At 44.0% G+C, this 22,343-nt stretch overlaps 1 protein-coding gene across 1 annotated transcript in view; it reads right to left on the reverse strand.

Annotated features, from left to right (window-relative positions):
* GALK2 (galactokinase 2) overlaps positions 1 to 22,343 on the reverse strand; it is a 314,350-nt gene that overhangs the window by 117,799 nt on the left and 174,208 nt on the right. Inside the window, exon 8 of the mRNA XM_077473446.1 lies at positions 4,314 to 4,524. Within this exon, the coding sequence (XP_077329572.1) occupies positions 4,314 to 4,524 (211 nt within the window). The remainder of the gene's footprint in view (positions 1 to 4,313; positions 4,525 to 22,343) is intronic.

The following is a 22,343-nucleotide window of genomic DNA, read 5'->3' on the forward strand; positions in this document are numbered from 1 at the left end:
ACAGTAATACACATACAATATCCCAGTATCCTGCCAGCGAGCATGGTACAGGTCAGCACAACATTCAAAACAAGTGCATTTATCAGTGGATTCAGAGCGCACAGTGAAAAAAAGAAAAAAGAACAAAAAAACAGCAACATAATTAAAACAACAAAAAAGAAGAAAAAAAGAAAACCCACAACTCCCTACCAGCCAAGAGTGCCCCAATCGGTGAAAAACAAAAACCAATCGGGCACTAAAAAACATGACCAGTTTGATACCCAAAAACTTAATCAAAACTTAAACCTCCAGACTTTAGTCAAAAAAAAAAGTTCCGAAGCAGCGGCCGCTCAAAGCCGCTTATTCTTGTCAGGTCAAAAACCCTGTATTGAGGGGAAAAACTAATAAGTCCTTCAGTGTCCTACGTCCGGGGAGCTCCGAGCTAAAAGGAGGCAGCTAAAGGACCTATAACAAAAAAAAAAAAAAAAAACCAAAAAGCAAAGCAGAGTCAGGCAGGATCAACTTGAGAGATGGCAAGGCACCGCAGCAGCCCTAGGAGAGGCGGAGATCAGTACACCGTCCGCCGGCAGGAAGGATGAAACAAAGGCGTCCACCCATCCATTGGGAAGTAGCATCCCGTGAGTTCCGCAGCTGCCGTGTCAACAACCCGCCAGGAAAAAACAAAAAACAAAAACAAAAAACAAAAAAGGCCAGGAGCCCACAGCAGGATAACAATGCAGGCAAGTAGTAGTACCCCCCATCAACGTAGGGAAAGCTGTAGAAGATTAGCGTAGAGTGATCAGCCAGTCATTTGCTTCCTCCGGGGTGTCGAAGAACTTCACTGATCCGTTATAAGGCACCCGAAGGCGGCTGGGGTATAACATGCTGTATTTAATATCCTTGTCCCGTAGGCGCCTGCGGATATCATTAAAGGACCTTCTCTTGCGCTGCAAATCTGCCGAAAAGTCCGGGAACAGTAGGATTGAGGAGTTGCCGTAAGGTAGAGAAGGGAGCTTACGGGCTGCGGAGAGGATCCTATCCCGGTCCCTAAAATTCAGAAAGCGGACCAGGAAGGGTCGGGGAGTCGCCCCTGGGATGTAACGTCCTGTAGGAACCCGATGAGCACGCTCAACAACATATATCGGGGAGACTTCCGGGAGGCTCAACAGCTTCTTGAAAAAATCTTCAGCAAACTCCGCTGGCCGATCACCCTCCTCCCCCTCCGGCAGACCTAAGACACGGATATTGTTGCGTCTTGCTCTATTCTCCGCATCATCAGCCTTAGCGACAAGCAGTTGCACCGTGCGTTGCAGATCCGCTATGTTGTTGGTATGGGTAGCCGTGAGGTCCTCAGCTGCAGAGATTCGTGATTCTGATTCAGTCAGCCTGCCCCTGATCTTGTCCAGGTCATTCCTAATAAAAGTACATTCTTCTGCAAGGCGGTCAATTCGTACCAGCATAGAGGCTTTACTCTGTTCAATGGCAGCCAGTATCACCGCAGTACTGTCCTGGGAGGGAGGGGTAGGCAACGCCGCCCCAGAGGGGGAACCGGACTCCATGGCTAATTCCGCAAGCGGGCGGATCAGGTTGAGCGGGCGGATCAGGAGCAGGACAGCTCAACGCAGAAGAGCTCTTGGGCCGATGTTTAGGGCCCATGAAGGGATGTGGGCCGCAGGCGTCCGTGAGCCTCCGCTCCTCACAGCTGCAGTCCCCCAGGTAGCAAGGCTCAGGCAGTGACTCAATATGGCAGGGCCCAGGGAGCTGGATGGATGGATGCAATGTCCGTCAGCAAGGGAGGATAGCCAGGGCCCTCCGTCAGTGCACCAGATCAGCCCCCCCTGCAGTGAGAAGCAGTGTCCAGAACTAAATAAAAGGAGCAGCTACCAAAGCACAGGGGCCAGGCCGACCACAGCACATCCCTCCCAGCCACTGGATGCAGGCTGCAATTGATGCCCAGGCTTCGTTAGGCCGGACCAGGCCGGGGCAGTCTTTCTTACGGCTCCACAGCTTCCCCACCAGCTCCTGCCAGGCCTGTGATGCAGGATTCAGCTCCCCACCGGCCGACAGCCGCCTCCGCCGCTCCGCTGGCCGATCGCGGTGCTCGTCCGCCGGCCGGCCGGCCAGGAAAGTCCGGTCCGCGGCAGGCTTCACTAGGCCGCGCTAGGCCTCAGGCCCGAAAATCGCTCCAGCGGCCCGCGGAACAACGGGACAGCCCAGGGGGACAAGGGGGGCAGCGGATTAGTGAAGAGGAGCCCCTTACCTCTCCCACAGGCCCCGGATCAGCCCCGTTTGCTCCGCACAGGCTGGGAAGATGGCGTCCGGCACGAGGAGGATGAACGGTCGTATCTCTGGCTCCACGGTCCCCCGCTCCACAATAATCTCTCCGGACACCTTACGGCAGGGCAGTAGTCCCTCCGGGCAAAAAAAACTCCTTTTGGGCCAAGGAATTAGCAGGATGGCACAGGATTAATATGCGGATGGCCGGAGCTCCCCAGACACACGTCCGCTCTTCTTCACATCCGGACACGCCAACAGGTAAATCTTTAAAAAAGAGTGTCTGTACTCCGAAATTAGGTGATTATGTGATTGTATTTTCAGTTGATAAAAAACACATACTGAAGGATGCAACAACAGATGGATAGAACATATTGAAGGCCCAAAAAACACATTTTCTTATAATACACTGAGCTAGTTTCAGCAGATTAGGTGGGCCTAATCAGTCTATATTGTAAAGAGGATGATGCCCCAAAAGATAGTATGGGCAGGGAACAACACAGGATGGCTAGAAAATTGATACACAATATATACAAATTATGGATTTTATTAGATATATAGCAATATAGACACCTAAAAACATTCATAGGAACAAGAGCACAAATATAGACATACACCTGCTAAATGCTGCAGCAAACAATACATCTAAAGACCTTAGGTCAAGAGTCAACTGTAGTTGCAGCAAAAAACCCTACATGTTTCGGATAACACAAAAAGATTTGTTTATTTTTATGGTATGTGTACTTCCTTCTTCGGGGTTCAGATAAAGCGCTGTTATATTTCTATTAAAAAAGATATATATATGTATAAATAGCCAAACGGTAAGTGAACAATAAATTTTACATATAGAAATTGATTTCAGAAAGGCAGGCATACATAGAAATTATACAGTTAGGTACTCACAAATCACGTGTTCCTTTACAGAGAAATGGTGCACAGCATCATTGCAGGTAGATGGAATGCCACGTCTGGAGGTCCACTGGATAAAACTGTGACCATAGGATGAGAACAGAAAGATTTCTTCCCCAAAGGGGTCTCATTACCCTAATGATGCTGTGCACCATTTCTCTGTAAAGGAAGATGTGATTTGTGAGTACCTGTATAATTTCTATGTATGCCTGTCTTTCTGAAATCAATTTCTATATGTAAAATGTACTGTTTGGCTATTTATACATATATTTATCATTTTTATTAGAAATATAACAGCACGCTTTATCTGAACCCCCGAAGAAGGAAGTACACATTACATACCATAAAAAGAAACAAATCTTTTTGCGTTTTCCGAGACATGTAGGATTTTTTTCTGCAACTACAGTTGACTATTGACCTAAGGTCTTTAGATGTATTGTCTGCTGCAGCATTTAGAAGCTGTATGTCTATATTTGTGCTCTTGTTCCTATGAATGTTTTTAGATGTCTATATTGCTATATATCTAATAAAATACATATTTTTTATATATTGTGTATCAATTTTCTATCCATCCTGTGTTGTTCCCTGCCCATTCTATCCCTTGAGGCATCTTTGCACTGCTCCATTGTGAATGCACTCGGGCTTTCACATTCGGGTGGCATGCAAGGCAGTATTCAGGCGTTTTACAGGTGCTAGTTCTAGCGCTAAAACGCCTGAAAACTGCCTCAGTATGAAAGGGGTCTTAGGGGGAAAAAAAGCAGAAATTGTAAAATAAAGCAAAAGCAGAAGAGTAAAGAAAAAAATAACTCTAGTTAAGAATCATAAGCTAACTTTAATATGTACATGGCTGTGTACTAGCAATCAGCAGAGCTGTGCAGAACAATCATGGTGAAGTTATTCTGTGAGAAGACAACATTTCTCCCTCTTGTGGGAAAATACTTTATTCACAGGAGTCTAAATGTAATTTTACAGATTTTTTCCTAAAAGAAATGCTTAACATAAAATTGCTTAGAATGTTTTCCTATATGAAATGCCATTTTGTTTTACAAAACCACAATAAAAAAAAAGTACAGAATATCAATAAACACAGCATCATTTTTAAATTGCATACAATCAACCTAGTAATAATTTAGGTTCTGTGTTTGACTTACCATCCTGAGTGTTTTGGCTTAAAATGGTACTACGGAGCTCCTGTAAACTTATTCCTAAAGATTGGCAAATTTCTTCTCTTGTGTATGGTTCAGGATGAATAGCTTCCTCAACCAAAGCCTGCATATCTTCCAAGCTAGCATCAAGTCTGTTCTGGAGATCTCCTAACTTCACCAAGCTTTTCCAGTCCAGCCCTTTGGACTTTGCAAGAATCTGTAATACAACATCAAGACTGAGTTTTTCTACATGAACTCCTGACATATACAGATACTATTAGTTTCAACATATTCCAAATCTAAATCAAACTAATTTTATAGACATTGTTTCATAACCATATTATATTGGCTAACAGAGGAAAAAATTTGAATTAGACTTGGGAAACTTAACATTAATAATGTCAGGGCTGGCTTAGCCCTTCCTCCTCTGGGCTGGCCGCTCAGCTGTCGGCTAATTACCGGCTCTCTTCTCTCTCCAGTTACCAGCTGTTCCCAATAATGCTCATCTGACCTGCCTATTTAAAGCCTTCCAGCTCACTTCTCCTTTGCCTTTGCCTTTGCATTGGTCACATCACAAGGAACCATCTCCTGCTGTTTGTTTCAAGACTGGCTTGCTGACATCCCTCCTGGCTTCTTATTCTGCTTGCAGTTGCTCTCCTTGGATCCCCGACTTCAGGCCTGGCTGATTACCCGATCTGGTTAATGAACTTTGGACTGGTCGACTACCCGATCTGGCTACTGGACTCTGGCTATGCTTGACTACGCTTTTTCTATTTACCTTTTTATTTTTATTAATAAACAAGTGTGATTTGATTGTACTTCAGTCTCAGTCTGATTCATGGTTTCTGACAAATAAAAATAAAATAAATAGCCTGGACTGGATGGCTTGCACCCAAGGGTACTTAGGGAACTCAGTCAAGTAATTGCCAGACCATTGTTCCCAATTTTTACTGACAGTCTACTGACTGGAATGGTACCAGCAATTGGAGAAAAGCCAATGTAGCACCAATATTTAAAAAGGGCCCAAAATACATTCCTGGGAATTACAGACCAGCTAGCCTAACATCAATAGTATGCAAGATCTTGGAGGGGATGATAAGGGACTATATACAAAATTTTAGTCATGAAAATATTATCATTAGCAGTAATCAGCATGGATTCATGAAGAATCGTTCTTGCCAAACCAATCTATTAAACTTCTATGAGTTTAATGACTCAACATACATGTATTCCTCACTTAACGACCAGGTTTTATTCCAATGACCAGGTCATTAAACAAATTGGTTGTTAAACGAGGAGCCACAAGTAATCAATATTTTAAGCATTCTTAACTACTGTACTGTATTGTGAAAAAAAAGTCTAAACACATAACTCTAGCTCAATAACGTTGTGTATAATTTGCATAAGTACAGAACACAAACAAAAATTCTGTACTGCACTGTACAATACAATGATGTATAGCGCATCATTTGGGTGTGGACAGCTGGTATCCCTGGGAATTACAGACCAGTTAGCCTAAACATCAATAATATACAAGCTCCTGGAAGGGATGATAAGGGACTATATACAAGATTTTAGTCATGAAAACATTATCATTAGCAGTAATCAGTAGGGATGAGCTTCGTGTTCGAGTCGAACGTACGTTCGACTCGAACATTGGCCGTTCGGCGAATTCCGAACGTTTTGGCCGTTCGCGTCAAAATTCGAGTGACGCGCGCGCGGACCACAATGCACTGCGTTGGCGCAGTGCATTGCTGCCCGATGATTGGCCAAGCATGCACTGTGACCCCGCATGCTTGGCCAATCGCAGCGCCGGCAGCGAGGAGAGCCATGATTGGCCACAGGCATCCTGCCTGTGGCCAATCATAGCTCAGGCTGTGTAGTGCACGCCCCACACTATATAAGGCCGCCTTTAAGGCGGCCTCCTGTAGTGTGTTACTTTGCATCTGAAGCAGTGGGTGTTCTGTGTACCTTCAACACAGTACACACCAATCGTTTTTGGCTGATTTCCTATCTTGCTGCTGTGTAGTGGTTGTTGTCTGTGCCCTGACTGCAGTATACACCACTATATTCACCTCACCTATATAGCTAGTGATCTAGCTTTAACCACTTAACAACTGCCCATTGCCGATTAACGGCTTCAGGGCGGTTGTTTAACTCAGAGAGGCCGTTAATTAACGGCCTCCCAGAATTCTGCTCTCGCGTGCCCCGAGGTGTGCGCACTCGAGAGCATCCGTGACCGCCGGGTCCATAGGACCCGGCGCATCACGGTAAACGGCCGCTCATAGCGGCCGTTTACCACGTGATTGCTCCATCAAATGACGGAGTGATCACTTGGAAACAAACCGGCGTCATGTTATGACGCCTGTTCCTACCTCCCCTTTCTGTACCGATCGGTACAGCGGAGGGGAAAGAGATCGGTGTCAGCAGCGATGTGGGCTGCATCTGCAGTGCCCACATCGCTGCTCACCGAATTTAACCCCTCAATTCCCTGCCAATACTCTGCAATACCAGTGCATACTCTGCAGTACCCTGCCATTACTCTGCAGTACCCCGCCATTACTCTGCAGTACCCCGCCATTACTCTGCAGTACCCCGCCATTACTCTGCAGTGCAGTACCCCGCCATTACTCTGCAGTGCAGTACCCTGCCATTACTCTGCAGTGCAGTACCCTGCCATTACTCTGTAGTACCCCGCCATTACTCTGCAGTGCAGTACCCTGCCATTACTCTGCAGTGCAGTACCCTGCCATTACTCTGCAGTACCCCGCCATTACTCTGCAGTGCAGTACCCCGCCATTACTCTGCAGTGCAGTACCCTGCCATTACTCTGTAGTACCCCGCCATTACTCTGCAGTGCAGTACCCCGCCATTACTCTGCAGTGCAGTACCCCGCCATTACTCTGCAGTGCAGTACCCTGCCATTACTCTGCAGTGCAGTACCCTGCCATTACTCTGTAGTACCCCGCCATTACTCTGCAGTGCAGTACCCCGCCATTACTCTGCAGTACCCCGCCATTACTCTGCAGTGCAGTACCCCGCCATTACTCTGCAGTGCAGTACCCCGCCATTACTCTGCAGTGCAGTACCCTGCCATTACTCTGCAGTGCAGTACCCTGCCATTACTCTGCAGTGCAGTACCCTGCTATTACTCTGTAGTACCCCGCCAATACCCCGCCAATACTCTGTAATACCCTGCCATAAATTGCCATACCCAGCCATACTCAGAGATACCCAGCCATACTCGGTGATACCCTGAAATACCCAGCCATAGACGCCCCCCACCCCTCACCGCCCTCCGGTGCTTCTACCAACTCGCCAGTACGATCAAAGCCAGAATCTTTTTTTTATTTCAGGCTTCCCAGCCTAGAGGTGAGATGTGGGGTCATATTGACCCCCCAGATTTCACTGTAAAGAGGACCTGTCACCCCATATTCCTATTACAAGGGATGTTTACATTTCTTGTAATAGGAATAAAAGTGATCAAAAATATATTTTTGGGAAAAAAAATGTCAAACTAAAATAAATAAAGTAAAATGAACAATAAAAAAATAAAATAAAAATTAAAGCGCCCATGTCCCCATGTGCTCGCATGTGCCACACATGTGAGGTATCGCCGAGAATGTTAGAGCGAGAGCAATAATTCTAGTCCTAGACCTCCTCTGCAACTCAAAACATGTAACCAGTAAAAAAATATTTAAAGCGTCGCCTATGGGGATTTTTTAAGTAGCGACGTTTGGCGCCATTCCACGGGCATGTGCAATTTTGAAGAGTGACATGTTTGATATCTATTTACTCAGCATAACTTCATCTTTCACTTTATGCAAACATTGGGCTAACAAGTGGTTAATAATAGAGCTTGCAGTCAGTAGTGTTAGGAGTGCGTGCTGTCTGCGTGCTCTGTACCCAGTACATACCGCTATAATATAGGGCAGGCCCCTACTTTCAAACATCCAACTTACAAACATCTCCTACTTGCAAACGCAAGGAGACAGCAGCAAGTGAGATGAAAAAAGATGGACGACAAAACAAATTATACAGGGGTGATAACCCTTCCCTATGTTTTCCAAAAAGCTTAAAGATAGTTTTTTTGACTGGAGCTACACTTTAAAAATGTACCGGTTGAAAATGACAAACAGATTCAACTTAACACAACAAACCTACACAGTCCCTGTCTTGTTTGCACCGCCTGTATACTGCTGTTCTGAGTATATAGGGCCTGGGGGCCACACGCATTTCCTTTTTTTAATATGGGTACGGGGTTCCCCTTAATATGCGTACAAGACCCAAATAGGCTGGTAATGGGCAGGGAGGGCTACCCATGCCATGTTTCTCAATGATTTTCAACCATATTGCAGGAACCAGATATAACATTAAAATCGCAAGCAGTTTTAAATGGTGTTATTTCCGTTTAATGTCATTTTGTGCAGGGACTGTTCTAAACACGGGAAACACGTGGCACTTCACAGGCATACTACAGACACCCCGCAGGCACCATATTTAAAGGAATATTTCACTTTTTTTTTTCACTTTAATCGTCATTAAAATCAATGCTCCCGCCAAAACGGTAGTTTTTAAAACTTTTTTTTGCAGTGACCCATGTCCCCTGAGGCAGGAGGCAGGTCGCCAAACCCTTTTTAGGACACTATCTTGCATATTAGCCGTTAAAATGAGCACTTTCCAATTCGAACGTTCGAGTCCCATAGACTTCAATGGGGTTCTAACGTTCGTACCGAACGCGGGGGTCGTTCGCAAGTTCTGGTGCGAACCGAACCGGGGGGTGTTCGGCTCATCCCTAGTAATCAGCATGGATTCATGAAGAATAGTTCTTGCCAAACCAATCTATTAACCTTCTATGAGGAGGTGAGTTGCCATCTAGATAAAAGAAGGCCCATATACTTGGTGTATCTTTGACATAGTTTCCCATAAATGCTGTACAAAATAAGGTTAGTTAGCATTGACCATAGGGTGAGTAAATGTATTGAAAACTGGCTACAAGGGCGAGTTCAGAGGGTGGTGATAAATGGGGAATACTCTGAATGGTCAGGGGTGGGTAGTAGGGTTCCACAGGGTTTTGTTCTGGAACCAATCCTATTTAATTTGTTCATAAACAACCTGGAGGATAGGGTAAACCGTTCAATCTCTGTATTTGCGGACAATACTAAGCTAAGCAGGGCAATAACTTCTCTGCAGGATGTGGAAACCTTGCAAAAAGATCTGAACAAATTAATGGGGTGGGCAACTACATGGAAAATTAGATTTCATGTAGAAAAATGTAAAATAATGCATTTCGGTGGCAAAAATATGAATGCCATACACTAGGGGGAGAAACTCTGGGGGAATCTAGGATGGAAATGGACCTAGGGGTCCTAGTAGATGATAGGCTCAACAATGGCATGCAATGCCAAGCTCCTGCTAACAAAGCAAACGGAATATTGGCATGCATTAGGTCTCCCACTCTACAAGACTCTGGTCCGGCCTCACCTGGAGTATACTCTCCAGTTCTGGGCACCAGTCCTCAGAATGGATGTACTGGAAATGGAGCGAGTACAAAGAAGGCCAAAAAAGCTAATAATGGGTCTGGAGGATATTAGTTATGAAGAAAGGTTTGTGAGCACTGAACTTATTCCCTCTGGAGAAGAGATGCTTGAGAGGGGATATGATTTCAATTTGCAAATACCATACTGGTGACTCCACAACAATATTGTTTTTAAACTAAATACACAGCGCTTATTTGTGATGCACTATATCACCATAATCTCATATATTAAAGTTTTGTTTGAACCACAGTGCACACTTTATTATAAGAAGCACTTTATATAGCTGCACTTTATGTCAGTGGCACTTTGTATTGCACTTTATTGAATTGTACAGTGTATGGTAAATTATCATAACACTTTGCAAGTATTGCATTTCAATATATGAGATTATGGTAATAGAGTGCATTACAAATAAGCGCTGTGTATTTAGAGGAAGATTATTTGGGCAACGTTTGTGTTGAACAAGGGAGCTTTGTATTTGTATATTATTTGGAACCGTATATGGTATAAGGTATATAGTACATATGATATTGTTTTTCCCCTCTTTCAGCAAAAAGGGATAAAACTAAATTAAAGAAACCGTGTCTGTTTTTTCTGTCACCATTTCCAATATACAGCATTTATTTACAAAATTATGTACACTACATATTTTTTTATAGATTTATTTTAGACTTGGTATCATGGGCTATATTGACTTTAAATTCTGTGCTGTATCTGCTCTCTACGTTTACACATTTGAGGCTTGCGGGTTACATTTTCACAGCTCCCAGGGCAGACATCCTCATCACCAATTGGAAGCGTTACCGTGTTTTAATAATTTTTAAGTGATTTGTAAGTATCTGGTTCCATGGGGGCTACTGTGGCTGGAATAGTTTCATTCCCCCCTTCTAAGATACATTTGTTATGTGATATTATCCATTTTGTTAAATATTTGAGGTCTTATTCTGTAAATACTTATAATAGCATCTTATCAGGGTGCTATTTAGAACAAACATGAGCATGTGCTGAAAAGGAGACAGCAGAATAAAAAATTTTATGTGCTAAAGAAAAAACCTGGCATAGTTGCCAATACTTTACATTTGCCATGCCTGTTTGCACAGAAATGCATGCATGCACGTAAACATGCGTACTGTCGTACGGTCACGCACATCTGCTGCCAAAACTAATGCCAAATGCCCTCTCTAAGGACTGCACTTTGACTTTTCTGGATGATCTTTAGCTACAAGTACTCCTTGCTCCTGTGTTTTCTGTATTCTTTGGACATGTAACTGACCCCGGCTTGCCTCTGGACTTCCCTGCTGCCTTGATCTCTGGCTTGCTCTAAGGACTTTGCTTCTCTTGCTTGCTCTTGACTACTTTTCTGCTTGCTCCACTCGATCCCTGTGAATGACCTCGGCTCTGTTCTTGGCCACGCATCTGCCTACTCCCTGGCTTGCCTTCCTGTGCATGACTTTGGCTACCATCCTGAATATGCTTCTTTAGTCCGATCCTGCCAGCTTGATCCTGTTTCTTCCTCCAGTGCCAGCTTACCCACGGTCACTGCCCTGGTTCGGCTACATCTCTAGGGGCAATGGAGGTCCTGCCATCTGTCCTGACAGACCAGCTGACAGATATCCAGTTTGGATGTGCTGCAAGCAGCTTCCAGTAGATCTACGACCTCTGTGCTTCTTTGAGCCTAGCACGCCCCGTGTTCTCACCTTAAGGGGTGCTTGGCTCTTACAGTTGCAAAAAAAGGTATGAACGCTTTTGGAATGATATGGATTTCTGCACAAATTGGTCATAAAATATGATCAAATCTTCATCTAAGTCACAACAATAGAAAATCACAGTCTGCTTAATCTAATAACACACAAAGAATTAAATGTTACCATGTTTTTATTGAACACACCATGTAAACATTTACAGTGCAGGTGGAACAAGTATGTGCACCCTTGGATTTAATAACTGGTTGAACCTCCTTTGGCAGCAATAACTTCAACCAAACGTTTCCTTTAGTTGCAGATCAGACGTGCACAACGGTCAGGACTAATTCTTGACCATTCCTCTTTACAGAACGGTTTCAGTTCAGCAGTATTCTTGGGATGTCTGGTGTGAATCGCTTTCTTGAGGTCATGCCACAGCATCTCAATAGGGTTGAGATCAGGACTCTGACTGCGCCACTCCAGAAGGCGTATTTTCTTCTGTTTAAGCCATTCTGTTGTTGATTTACTTCTATGCTTTGGGTCGTTGTCCTGTTGCAAAACCCATCTTCTGTTGAGCTTCAGCTGGTGGACAGATGGCCTTAAGTTCTCCTGCAAAAATGTCTTGATAAACTTGGGGATTCATTTTTCCTTCAAAGATAGCAATCCGCCCAGTCCCTGACGCAGCAAAGCAGCCCCAAACCATGATGCCCACACCACCATACTTCACAGTTGGGATGAGGTTTTGATGTTGGTGTGCCTCTTTTTCTCCACATACTGTTGTGTGTTTCTTCCAAACAACTTAACTTTGGTTTCATCTGTCCACAGAATATTTTGCCAGTACTGCTGTGGAACATCCAGGTGCTCTTGTACAAACGGTAAACGTGCAGCAATGTTTTTTTGGACAGCAGTGGCTTCCTCTGTGGTATCCTCCCATGAAATCCATTCTTGTTTAGTGTTTTACACATCGTAGATTCGCTAACAGGGATGTTAGCATATGCCAGAGACTTTTGTAAGTCTTTAGCTGACACTCTAGGATTCTTCTTCACCTCATTGAACAGTCTGCGCTGTGCTCTTGCAGTCATCTTTACAGGATGCCCACTCCTAGGGAGTGTAGCAGCAGTGCTGAACTTTCCCTATTTATAGACAATTTGTCTTACCGTGGACTGATGAACAGCAAGGCTTTTGGAGATAATTTGTATAACCCTTTCCAGCTTTATGCAAGTCAACAATTCTTAATCGTAGGTCTTCTGAGAGCTCTTTTGCTCGAGGCATCATTCACATCAGGCAATGCTTCTTGTGAAAAGCAAACCCAGAACTGGTGTGTGTTTTTTATAGGGCAGGGCAGCTGTAACCAACACCTCCAATCTCATCTCATTGATTGGACTCCAGTTGGCGGACACCTCACTGCAATTAGCTTTTGGATCTGAACCCCTAGTCTAGGGGTTCATATACTTTTTGCACCTGCACTGTGAATATTTACACGGTGTGTTCAATAAAAACATGGTAACATTTAATTCTTTGTGTGTTATTAGTTTAAGCAGACTGTGATTGTCTATTGTTGTGACTTATATGAAGATTAGATCACATTTTATGACCAATTTGTGCAGAAATCCATATAATTCCAAAAAGGTTCACATACTTTTTTTTGCAACTGCTTATAATGTTGAGATATTGGATGCAATTTTTTTAGATTTAGTCGAAAAACCACGTGATTTGGTGAAAGTTGGCTGAAAAAGTCAGATTGTGTGCATGCTTAACAAGTTCAGGGCCAACGCCCTTTGTACAAAAGTCCACGGGAAAGTTTGTATAAAGTCTGATCGTGTGTATGATCATGTGTCTAATTATTGATAAGCAGCAGTAAATTACTTTTTTGGTATTGGGTTTAATATCTCTTTAAGCAGTTTAAAAAAGGTGATATGGATGCAAAGCATATATAACAGAAATCGGATTGCTTAAAACCAAGGAATTTCTGTTTGAGTTACAGAAGTTATCAGGTGCAGAGAATTGGATAGCCATTATATTAACCACTTCCCACCCGGCCAATGCACATATACGGCTGGGTGGGAGCCATCTACTTCTGATAGGACGTTCAGGAACGTCCATCAGAAGGAGCGGGATCGCGCGCCCGTGTCACCCAGACACGGCACATCTCAGATCGGCAGGAGGGCTCTGTGATTGGCCCTCCTGATCACATGACGGCCGTGTCCAATCACGGCCATCATGTGATGTAAACAAACAGCCGGTTGCTAGGCAATCGGCTCCTCCTCTCCTCACACGGAAGTCATCGCTGAGGAGAGGAGAGCAGATCTCTGCAGCCGGCTGATGATCAGTGAGTATGAGCTGTTTTTTACAGCTTTTTACTCACTGATCACCAGTCTAGTGTAAACACAAATCACCACACAGTGTAAACACACCACACAGTATAAACACAATGTCCCCACACATGTCCCCAAAACATACATGTCCCCAAATAATAAATACACATGTCCCTATTAATAAAAACATGTCCCCCACATATGTCCCACTAAAATCACATGTCCCAATGATTATCTGCACACATATGTACGTGATCACCTGCACACATATGTGCATGATCATTTGCGTACATATGTCCGTGATCACACAAACCAATTATTATACACTTAACGGAATTTTTTTTACCAAAAACATGTAGCAGAATACATTTTGGCTTAAATTTCTGACAAAATTAGATTTTATTGGATTTCTTTTAAAATAGAAAAAAGAAAATATCGTTTTTTTTTCCAAATTTCCACTTTTTTTGCGCTTATATCGCAAAAAATAAAAAATAGAGTCATGAATAAATACCACCAAAATAAAGCTCTATTTGTGCGAACAAAATGATAAAAATGTCATTTGGGTACAGTGTAGCATGACCGCGCAATTGTCACTGAAAGCGCTAGAGCGATGAAAGCTGAAAATTGGGCTGGGAAGGAAGGGGGCGAAAGTGCCCTGTATTGAAGTGGTTAATCATATGCTACAGGAATGACCATTTATGTACAGTATAAAAAAGCTTTTTCTAGATTTGGGCATTGTTTAAGTAAAATTGCATACAGGAGGTCAGACAGTCTCTTCTGCATCCAAGAAAACCTCACCCTGGATATGTGACACATAGGAAACCACAACATTCTGCAGTAACAATGTGGTCAGTAACAAGTACAATAAACCAGAGAAAAATCCAATGGGATTAAATGTTGCGCAGCAAACCTGCATTAGCATATTGTGACATCTGTTTTCGCCAGTATTTATTTAAACAGATAACTTTATTATGAAACCCTGCCAATTTGTAGTTTAGCCCCACGTTTGCTGAGATTAAAAAAAAAAAAAAAAAAAAAAAAACGAACATTACTTTCCTGGTCAGTTACATTTACCCAAAGTATTTTAGCAAACATCATTGTACAGTCTGCGATTTAGTGGCCACAAATGTTCTGCATTTGCAATTGGTGTTTGGGATGCTGCTAACTTTTCACTGGTACATGCATGCAGTCTGCAAAGGCTTTTCCCTTTTCCGTGCTGCATTCTGGTGTAAACTGGCCCTAAACGTGTTGGGAAACCCTAGATCCGGGGTGTCAAACTCAATTTCATCACAGGCCGAATCAGTATTATGGTTACCCTTCAAAGGGCCGGTTGTATCTGTAAGCTATATAAAATGATCTACTCTTTATCATATTAAATAATTGCCTCTGCATTCAATTATTACTGTTTTTTTTAATAACCAAAGACTTAAAGGAGTTGTAAAGTCTGAAGGTTTTTCATGCGATCATTCCAGTGAGGAATACGAGCCCACCAGCTCCAGCTGCTGTCTCGGGTCCTCATTGGATAGATTGATAGCAGCAGGAGCCATTGGCTCCAGCTGCTGTCAATCAAATCCAGTAGCATGGGAGTCGGGGGTGGGGCTGAGTCCTGCTGTCTGTGTCAATGGACGCAGCAGGTGGTCTCGGGAATGTGCCTGCATGAGTGCCCCCATGGAAAGCAGCTCCACCGGGGGGACCCCAGATCAGGAGGATCGGGGCCGCTCTGTGCAAAACTCTTGCACAGAGCAGGTAAGTATAACATGACATGTTTGTTATTTTAAGAAAAGGTAAAAACCTTTACAATCTCTTTACGCTGTAAAGGGCAGGTGCGGACTGGCACAGAGCCCACTCACACCTGTAGCAGATGATGACAGTCTGAAAAGGAGATTGCTGGTATCACACACAAGAAACTTTATTAGAGACTTCTCAGACAGAATATGGTTCTGCCATGGTGTTCTGTCTGAGCAGTCTCCAATAATGTTTCTTGTGGACAATACCAGCGTTGTGGTACCCTCCTTTTCAACTGCCATAGAATTGTATTATTCTCATAATAAATATAAGCAGATGTCCAGAGCACTTCACCCCTCACTTTATATCAAATGTCAAGAGCCCCCTCACCATCAGACGTCAAGAGTCCCTCACCCTCCCTTACATCACTGAACCAATGGACTCAAAATGAACTTTATAGGCACCACAACACACAAAGTCATATAAAAGTGTATACAGTATATTTATTTATACAAAAGAAAAAAGATTAAAAAGACAAACAAGGTGAAGTTGATAAGGGGTTGGTACAGATGCATTCATCAGTATTGCGGTAGACCTGGTGTCATGAACTAGATGTGATCAGAACTGTGTGACTGCGACAGAGTGAACCAGACATAAATGGGTGAAAGTAAGTTTATTAAAGTAAATGCATATAAATGTGAACACACCACCAATGAAAACTGAGTGAACAAACCAAACAACCAAACAGTGATGATAAACAAACTAACCAGCATATGTAGCAAAAGGGAGTACCAGAATCATAGTCAAGCCAGGCCAGGGTCATAAACAGGAGGTCAGCAGATAGGGGGATAAGGAGAAAGGGATCAGGTTGCAGGACAAGGTTCCAGGGATGCAGGAATAGACAGGATCAGGTACAACAGGTTCCGGAGGCAGGAATCAAGGTTCAGAATCAGGTAACAGATAAACAGGCTGCAGGTCAGGGCACAAGGACAATACCAGGGCAAGGTGTGTGTGCACTTGCCGGGTATTTATACAATGGCTGTTATGTGACGCCTGATTGCAGAAGGTAATACCTGTTTCACACTGCCAGGATCCCTCCGCTGGTGGACGCCAGTACTGCGGCCCAAAGATTACATAATTCCAGCAGGGAAAAGCTCTTCTGACAGATGCAAACTGCCAGGAGACACCTGCTGGTGGATCTCAGTACTGCACGCCAAATGATCGATATTACCAAGGGAGGGAACCTTTCCTGATACCTGGTATAGGTTGATGTGAAGGGTAGACTAACTCGGAGCTCTACATGTTTCACGCTGGCGCGCTTCTTCAGGATCTTGTAGTAATTATTGTAGTCAATAGTAATCAACTGCCGAGAGTTAACCAGGTTTTTTTTAAAATGCAGATTACACTGTATTCCAATAGAAGTTCAATGGTAAAGGAACCAGGTCAGTAAAGAGCATGGCAGGCTGTCCAGCGTCTGTGCAACAATACGTTTTGTGCTGCTGCCTGGTAAAAAGTTTGGGCAGAGCTGGCAAGCAGAAAGTGCAAGATCTGGAGGAGGACCAAAGGGGGGCTGGAGTCAGATGCCAGAGTCTGCTGAATGCTGACACCAGAGGAGGTGGAAATGAGGGGTTTCTGTGGCTGCACAGAAAGATGCAGGATCTATAAAGAGGAGTTCTGTCCTGCTGTCTACTGCCAACAGTGGGACATTGATGAGCCTCACTGCAGATGCACAAATTGCAGGATCTGCTGCTGACTGCTAAAACAAGGTGGGGGTGCAACAGCTGCAGGAAAGGTGCGAAGGCCACATGAAATGGCCTGGTGGGCCAGATTCAGCCAGCGGGCCTTGAGTTTGTTTGGCACATGTGCCCTAGATTGATCACTACCTCCCCACTGACCTCAATCACAACTTGTTGGACTTCTGATAGAGTAGACTATGTGATGATGTAGCATGGAACCATTCCCAGTACCGCTTCCCCATCCCTCAGGAAATGAAAATATATTCTACAAAATACATGACAATATCAGTTGACATGCAACAATTTACATGCATTCCTTAAAAATGAATCTGACCATAAATATTTGTACCCTTCCAAAACATCAGTTACCACATTGCCCACAGAAGCATTAAGCAGTTAACCAAAGACCCAACAGCAACGCCTGAAAAACGCCACCCCAATGTGAAAGCCAAAGTGCTTTCACACTGGGGCGCTGCGCTAGCAGGGTGCTAAAGAAAAGTCCTGCAAGAAGCATCTTTGGGGTATATACACCACTCATCCACTGCCACTGTCCATTGAAATGAATGGACACTGCTGCCGAAGAGCCTGCAAAGCACTTTTAACTCTTTCTTCGGGCGCTAGCGGAGGATAAAAAAAACCCCACTAGTGGCTAGTTGATAAAAATGGCGGCGTTTTAGCGCTAACGCTGCCTGTGGCTCAATGTGAACGGGCTCTTAAAGTGGTTGTAAACCTTCCTTTTTTATATAAAGATAACAAACATGTTATACTTACCTGCACTGTTGCACAGAGTAACCCTGACCCTCCTCTTCTAGGGTCCCCCGCGGGCGCTCCAGGCCCCTCCTCTTCATCAGGTGCCCCCAGGGAAAGCCACTTTCCCTGGGGTGCACCCATGTGGGCTCGCTCCCGAGTCCCACTGCTGTGTCCTTTGACACAGACAGCGAGTCTCGGCCCTGCCCCTCGCTCCTGTGTCGCAGAAATTGATTGACAGCAGCGGGAGTTAATCAATCTGTCCAATGAAGAAAGACAGCAGCTGAAGCCACTGCTCTCTAGCACATTGCTGGATCAGATCGGGCTCAGGTAAGAAAAAGGGGGATGTGGCCTGGTCGGAGTTTAGGCTGAGGTTGCCACTCCATTCATCGTAGCAGAACACCAGAGATGTGCGAATTCCAGGGGTCACCCTTTCCTTCCTTAAGAAAAAGGGGGGTTCTGGGGGGGGGGGGCAGTTGCAGCACAGAAGGTTTTTCACCTTAATACATAGAATGCTTTAAGGTGATTTAACTGGCAATTGCTCGGTCATGCAACACTGTACCCAAGATAAATTTATATAATTTTTTACACAAATAGAGCTTTCTTTTGGTGGTATTTGATTACCACTGTTTTTTTTATTTTGTATTATATAAACAACATAAAAAAAAAAATAAAAAAAAAAAAAGAACAAAACAATATTTTCTACTTTCTGTTATAAAACATATCCAAAAAATCAAGTCTTCATAAAATTATGCCAGAATGCAGAGGCGTAAGTAGAACCTTCAGGCCCCAGTACAAGAAACCATGAAGGGCCCCCTCCTGATCCCATCCCGGGGCCCTTCTTACTTATGCTGTAGGAATCCTTCATTCACAGTTGTCAACCTTTTCAAAAACATTTCAGGGACACCTTTTTTTTCCTTATTGTTCAGCCAGCCATTGTAGGCAGAGAACTCATCTTAATTAGGGGTGGGGCATTTAAAAAGCGGCGTGATTCTACACCTAATGCCATACCGCACATCTCTACACCCCCCGGAATGCCTCCGTACCCCCTCAGCACGCCTCCATACCCCCACACTTCTCTGAACCTTCCAAATAACCCCTGTACTCTTAGCACACCTCCGTACCCCCCTGCACACTTCTATACCTACTTGCATATCACTGCACCCCCCCCCTTACACACCTGTGCACTTCCTGGAATCCCATATGGCCAGCAAGCCTTTGTAAGACCCAGCACACCTCTGCACCCCCTACACGCCTCTGTACCTCCTGGAATCCCATATGGTCAGCAAGCATTTGTAAGCCCCGGCACCCAAGCAGGCACGCTCCCAAGACACAGCTCTGTGTGTCCATTCACACACGGAGCAGTGGCTTGGCCCCGCCTTCTGATTGACTCACTGACTGTGATTGACAGCAGTGAGAGCCAATGTCTCCTGCTGCTGCCTAAAGTCTATTGGGAGTACGGGTTCCTGGAGAGGTAAGGCTCTTGTGAACATCACTGGATTGAGAGGGGGATCAGGTAAGTAATTGGGGGGGGGGGCTGCTGCACACAGAATTGTTTTACCTTCATGCATTCTATGAAAAACCTTCCTTTACAACCACTTTAAACTGCTGGTCAGCAAGTGGTATCTAAAGCCAAGAACTAAAATTGATAGTATTGCAGCTTACTGGTCCAAAGATGTAGTGGTTGCATTTGTTTTCCTTTTTACACTTATTGTTTTTTATTTGAACATGGTAATTGTGGCCATAACTTACTTCCTGTCCTAGGGTGACAATTTTACTGAGCAAAGTTGTCACCCTTTGAGTGTGATGGCGAACCTTGGCACCCCAGATGTTTTGCAACTACATTTCCTGTGATGCACAACTACACTGCAGTGTGCATGAGCATCATGGGAAATGTAGTTCCAAAACATCTGGGGTGCCAAGGTTCACCATCACTGTCCCTAGGACAAGGAGTTAGAACTACATGACACCTCCTCTCTTCTCCATAACAGAGGGATAGGATTTTTGTAGTCCACAGAGCATGCAGGGAACAATGTTAACTCATAACAGTCCAGTGGCAGAGAGTAAAGGTAGTTATCAGCCCACAAGATTTCTGAATGGATGAACAGCTGCATTTTTTTTTGCATTTGTCAAACAGTTGAAATACAACACTTTCATTAGTATATTCAACAGACCAAAATGGAGCAAATAAGAGAAATGTATTTTTAGAGTTTACATACACTTTAAGAAAAGGGCACTTTGTATCAAACCATTCTAAACCCAAACACATCATAGTACCAATATAATAGTGTTCAGTGCAAACATCTTGAAGACAGAACATTGGGAAAAATGAAACATTCCTCAAAGACATATGTGCTCAACAAGTGACTAACCACAGTTTTCAAACAGCTTTGCTTCTTATGAATCGCATGTTTACATTATTTAAATGCCATGGTTTTTATTATCACAATCAAGTGTTAATGATTTATGTTTTAATAAAGACTTTATAGAAGTTTTTTTTTTTAGTTAATATCCAACTTTGTATTTAGCTTTCATGCAATATTAGGAGAGATGTAATTTTATGGTGATAAAAACAAAATACAGCCAACAATTAGTCATTGTGAAGATGTCAGTAATAAAAGTTGAAGGAAATCTTAAAACGCCCGACATCCTGTGTTTGTTAAAGCCAACTATAAAACTGTATTTAAATCTGAAGTTGATTTAAAACTTTTTTTGGAGTATACTGCACCAGGGACATAAAAAGTAACTCCAATGAAGGGTGCTCTATGTACCGTTGGCTGCTCCTTATTAGCGATGGGCTCAGGTGTGTTCTGAATCGTAATCTCGATCCACCTGAGCACTCCCGCCAGGAAGCCGACACTGTACACCGCCAATCATAGGCAGTGAGGCATTTCCCCATCTGTGCAGCTGTGGGCCAGGAAATGCCTCACTGCCTAGGATTGGCGATGTGCAGTGTTGGCTTCCTGGCGGGAGTGCTCAGGTGGGTCGGGATTACGATTTCCATCACTACTCCTCACTATAGAAATCCTTCCTTCACTAAAGTTGGATCGTCCTCACAGCTGTGAGCTTCTAGTGCTGCATGTATTAAGAGCATTGTCTCCTAAAGCCTTCCCTCCCCTTCCTCCATTTGGAAAACTCATTGAATTGCTTCATAGAAAGTAAGTAACACATTCTATGAGTGGAGGAGGAGATCCTGTCATTCAACTGCACCCCCCTCCCCCCCCATGTCACATTAACACAAGTTGACATGAGCCTTAAGGTAAGGAAACCTTTTAATAGTGTTTCCCCCCAGGAGCCTTCTAAATATCCACCTGAACCCAATCTCAATTCAGCATTGTGTACATCTGCAGTGGCTCTTCTCCCCTCTGCCCGTTCTCACAGAACTGGCTGAGAGCAACGGGAGCCATTGGCTCCTGCTGCTCTAACTCAAAATCTATGAGCAGAGAGTGGGGGGCAGGGCTGCGTGTCTGAATAGATGCAAACACCCTGGCCTGGGATCGAGCACGCACAAGTACCCCCATGGGAAGCAGCTTCCTAAAGGGGCACTTGGTGAGGGAGGGGCGCCAGAAGCACTGGTGGGGGACCCTACAGGAGGAGGATGGGGCTGCACTGTGCAAAACCATTGCACAGAACAGGTAAGAATAACAAGCTTTACAATCACTGGAACCTTCACTTTCTATCCCATAGCCTAAACAGGAAGTGCGAGGAATTCCCTGAAAATTAAGGCAATCCCTTGGGGGAGAACTAGTGTCCTCACTGGAAGATTTGAAGTAAGGTCACTGTAGATCCGAGGGGGACATGCAAGGAAAATTTAAAAAAACAGCAATTTAGCTTGCACATGATTGGATGATAAAATCAGCAGAGCTTCCCCTCATTTCAAATCTACCCCTTAGATTTAGAGCGACTGCACTTGCAGTGCACTAGCAGCTGTAGTGCAAAGTGGATTTGCCTTTCGTAAATAACCCCCATAGTATGGCAGTGCACTGCTGTTGCCTCTGTACCTCTAAAAGCAGATTGAAGATTAAAATTTGCATACTGTAAACCAATGAGGCACATGTTAGAACTTTTTTTTTTTTTTTGAGGGGGAGCAACAAGGTTACTTGGCTGCCGAGAAGAAATCTACTCCAAGACTCTATCATGTTATCTGAAATCTAGGCAGCCCTGATCACATGGTTTCTGCTACCATAACGATGTGTGTTTTATGTCATTAGAGACTTCAGAGAATACATTTCTGTCATTCAGACAGACCCTGTCTGGTAGACTTGTAGTGTGTTAAGGGAATCAGCAAGGT

The sequence above is a fragment of the Lithobates pipiens genome, unplaced genomic scaffold, assembly GCF_037356315.1.
Source record: "Lithobates pipiens isolate NorthernLeopardFrog02 unplaced genomic scaffold, aLitPip1_a1.2 Scaffold_8, whole genome shotgun sequence".
NCBI lineage: Eukaryota > Metazoa > Chordata > Amphibia > Anura > Ranidae > Lithobates > Lithobates pipiens.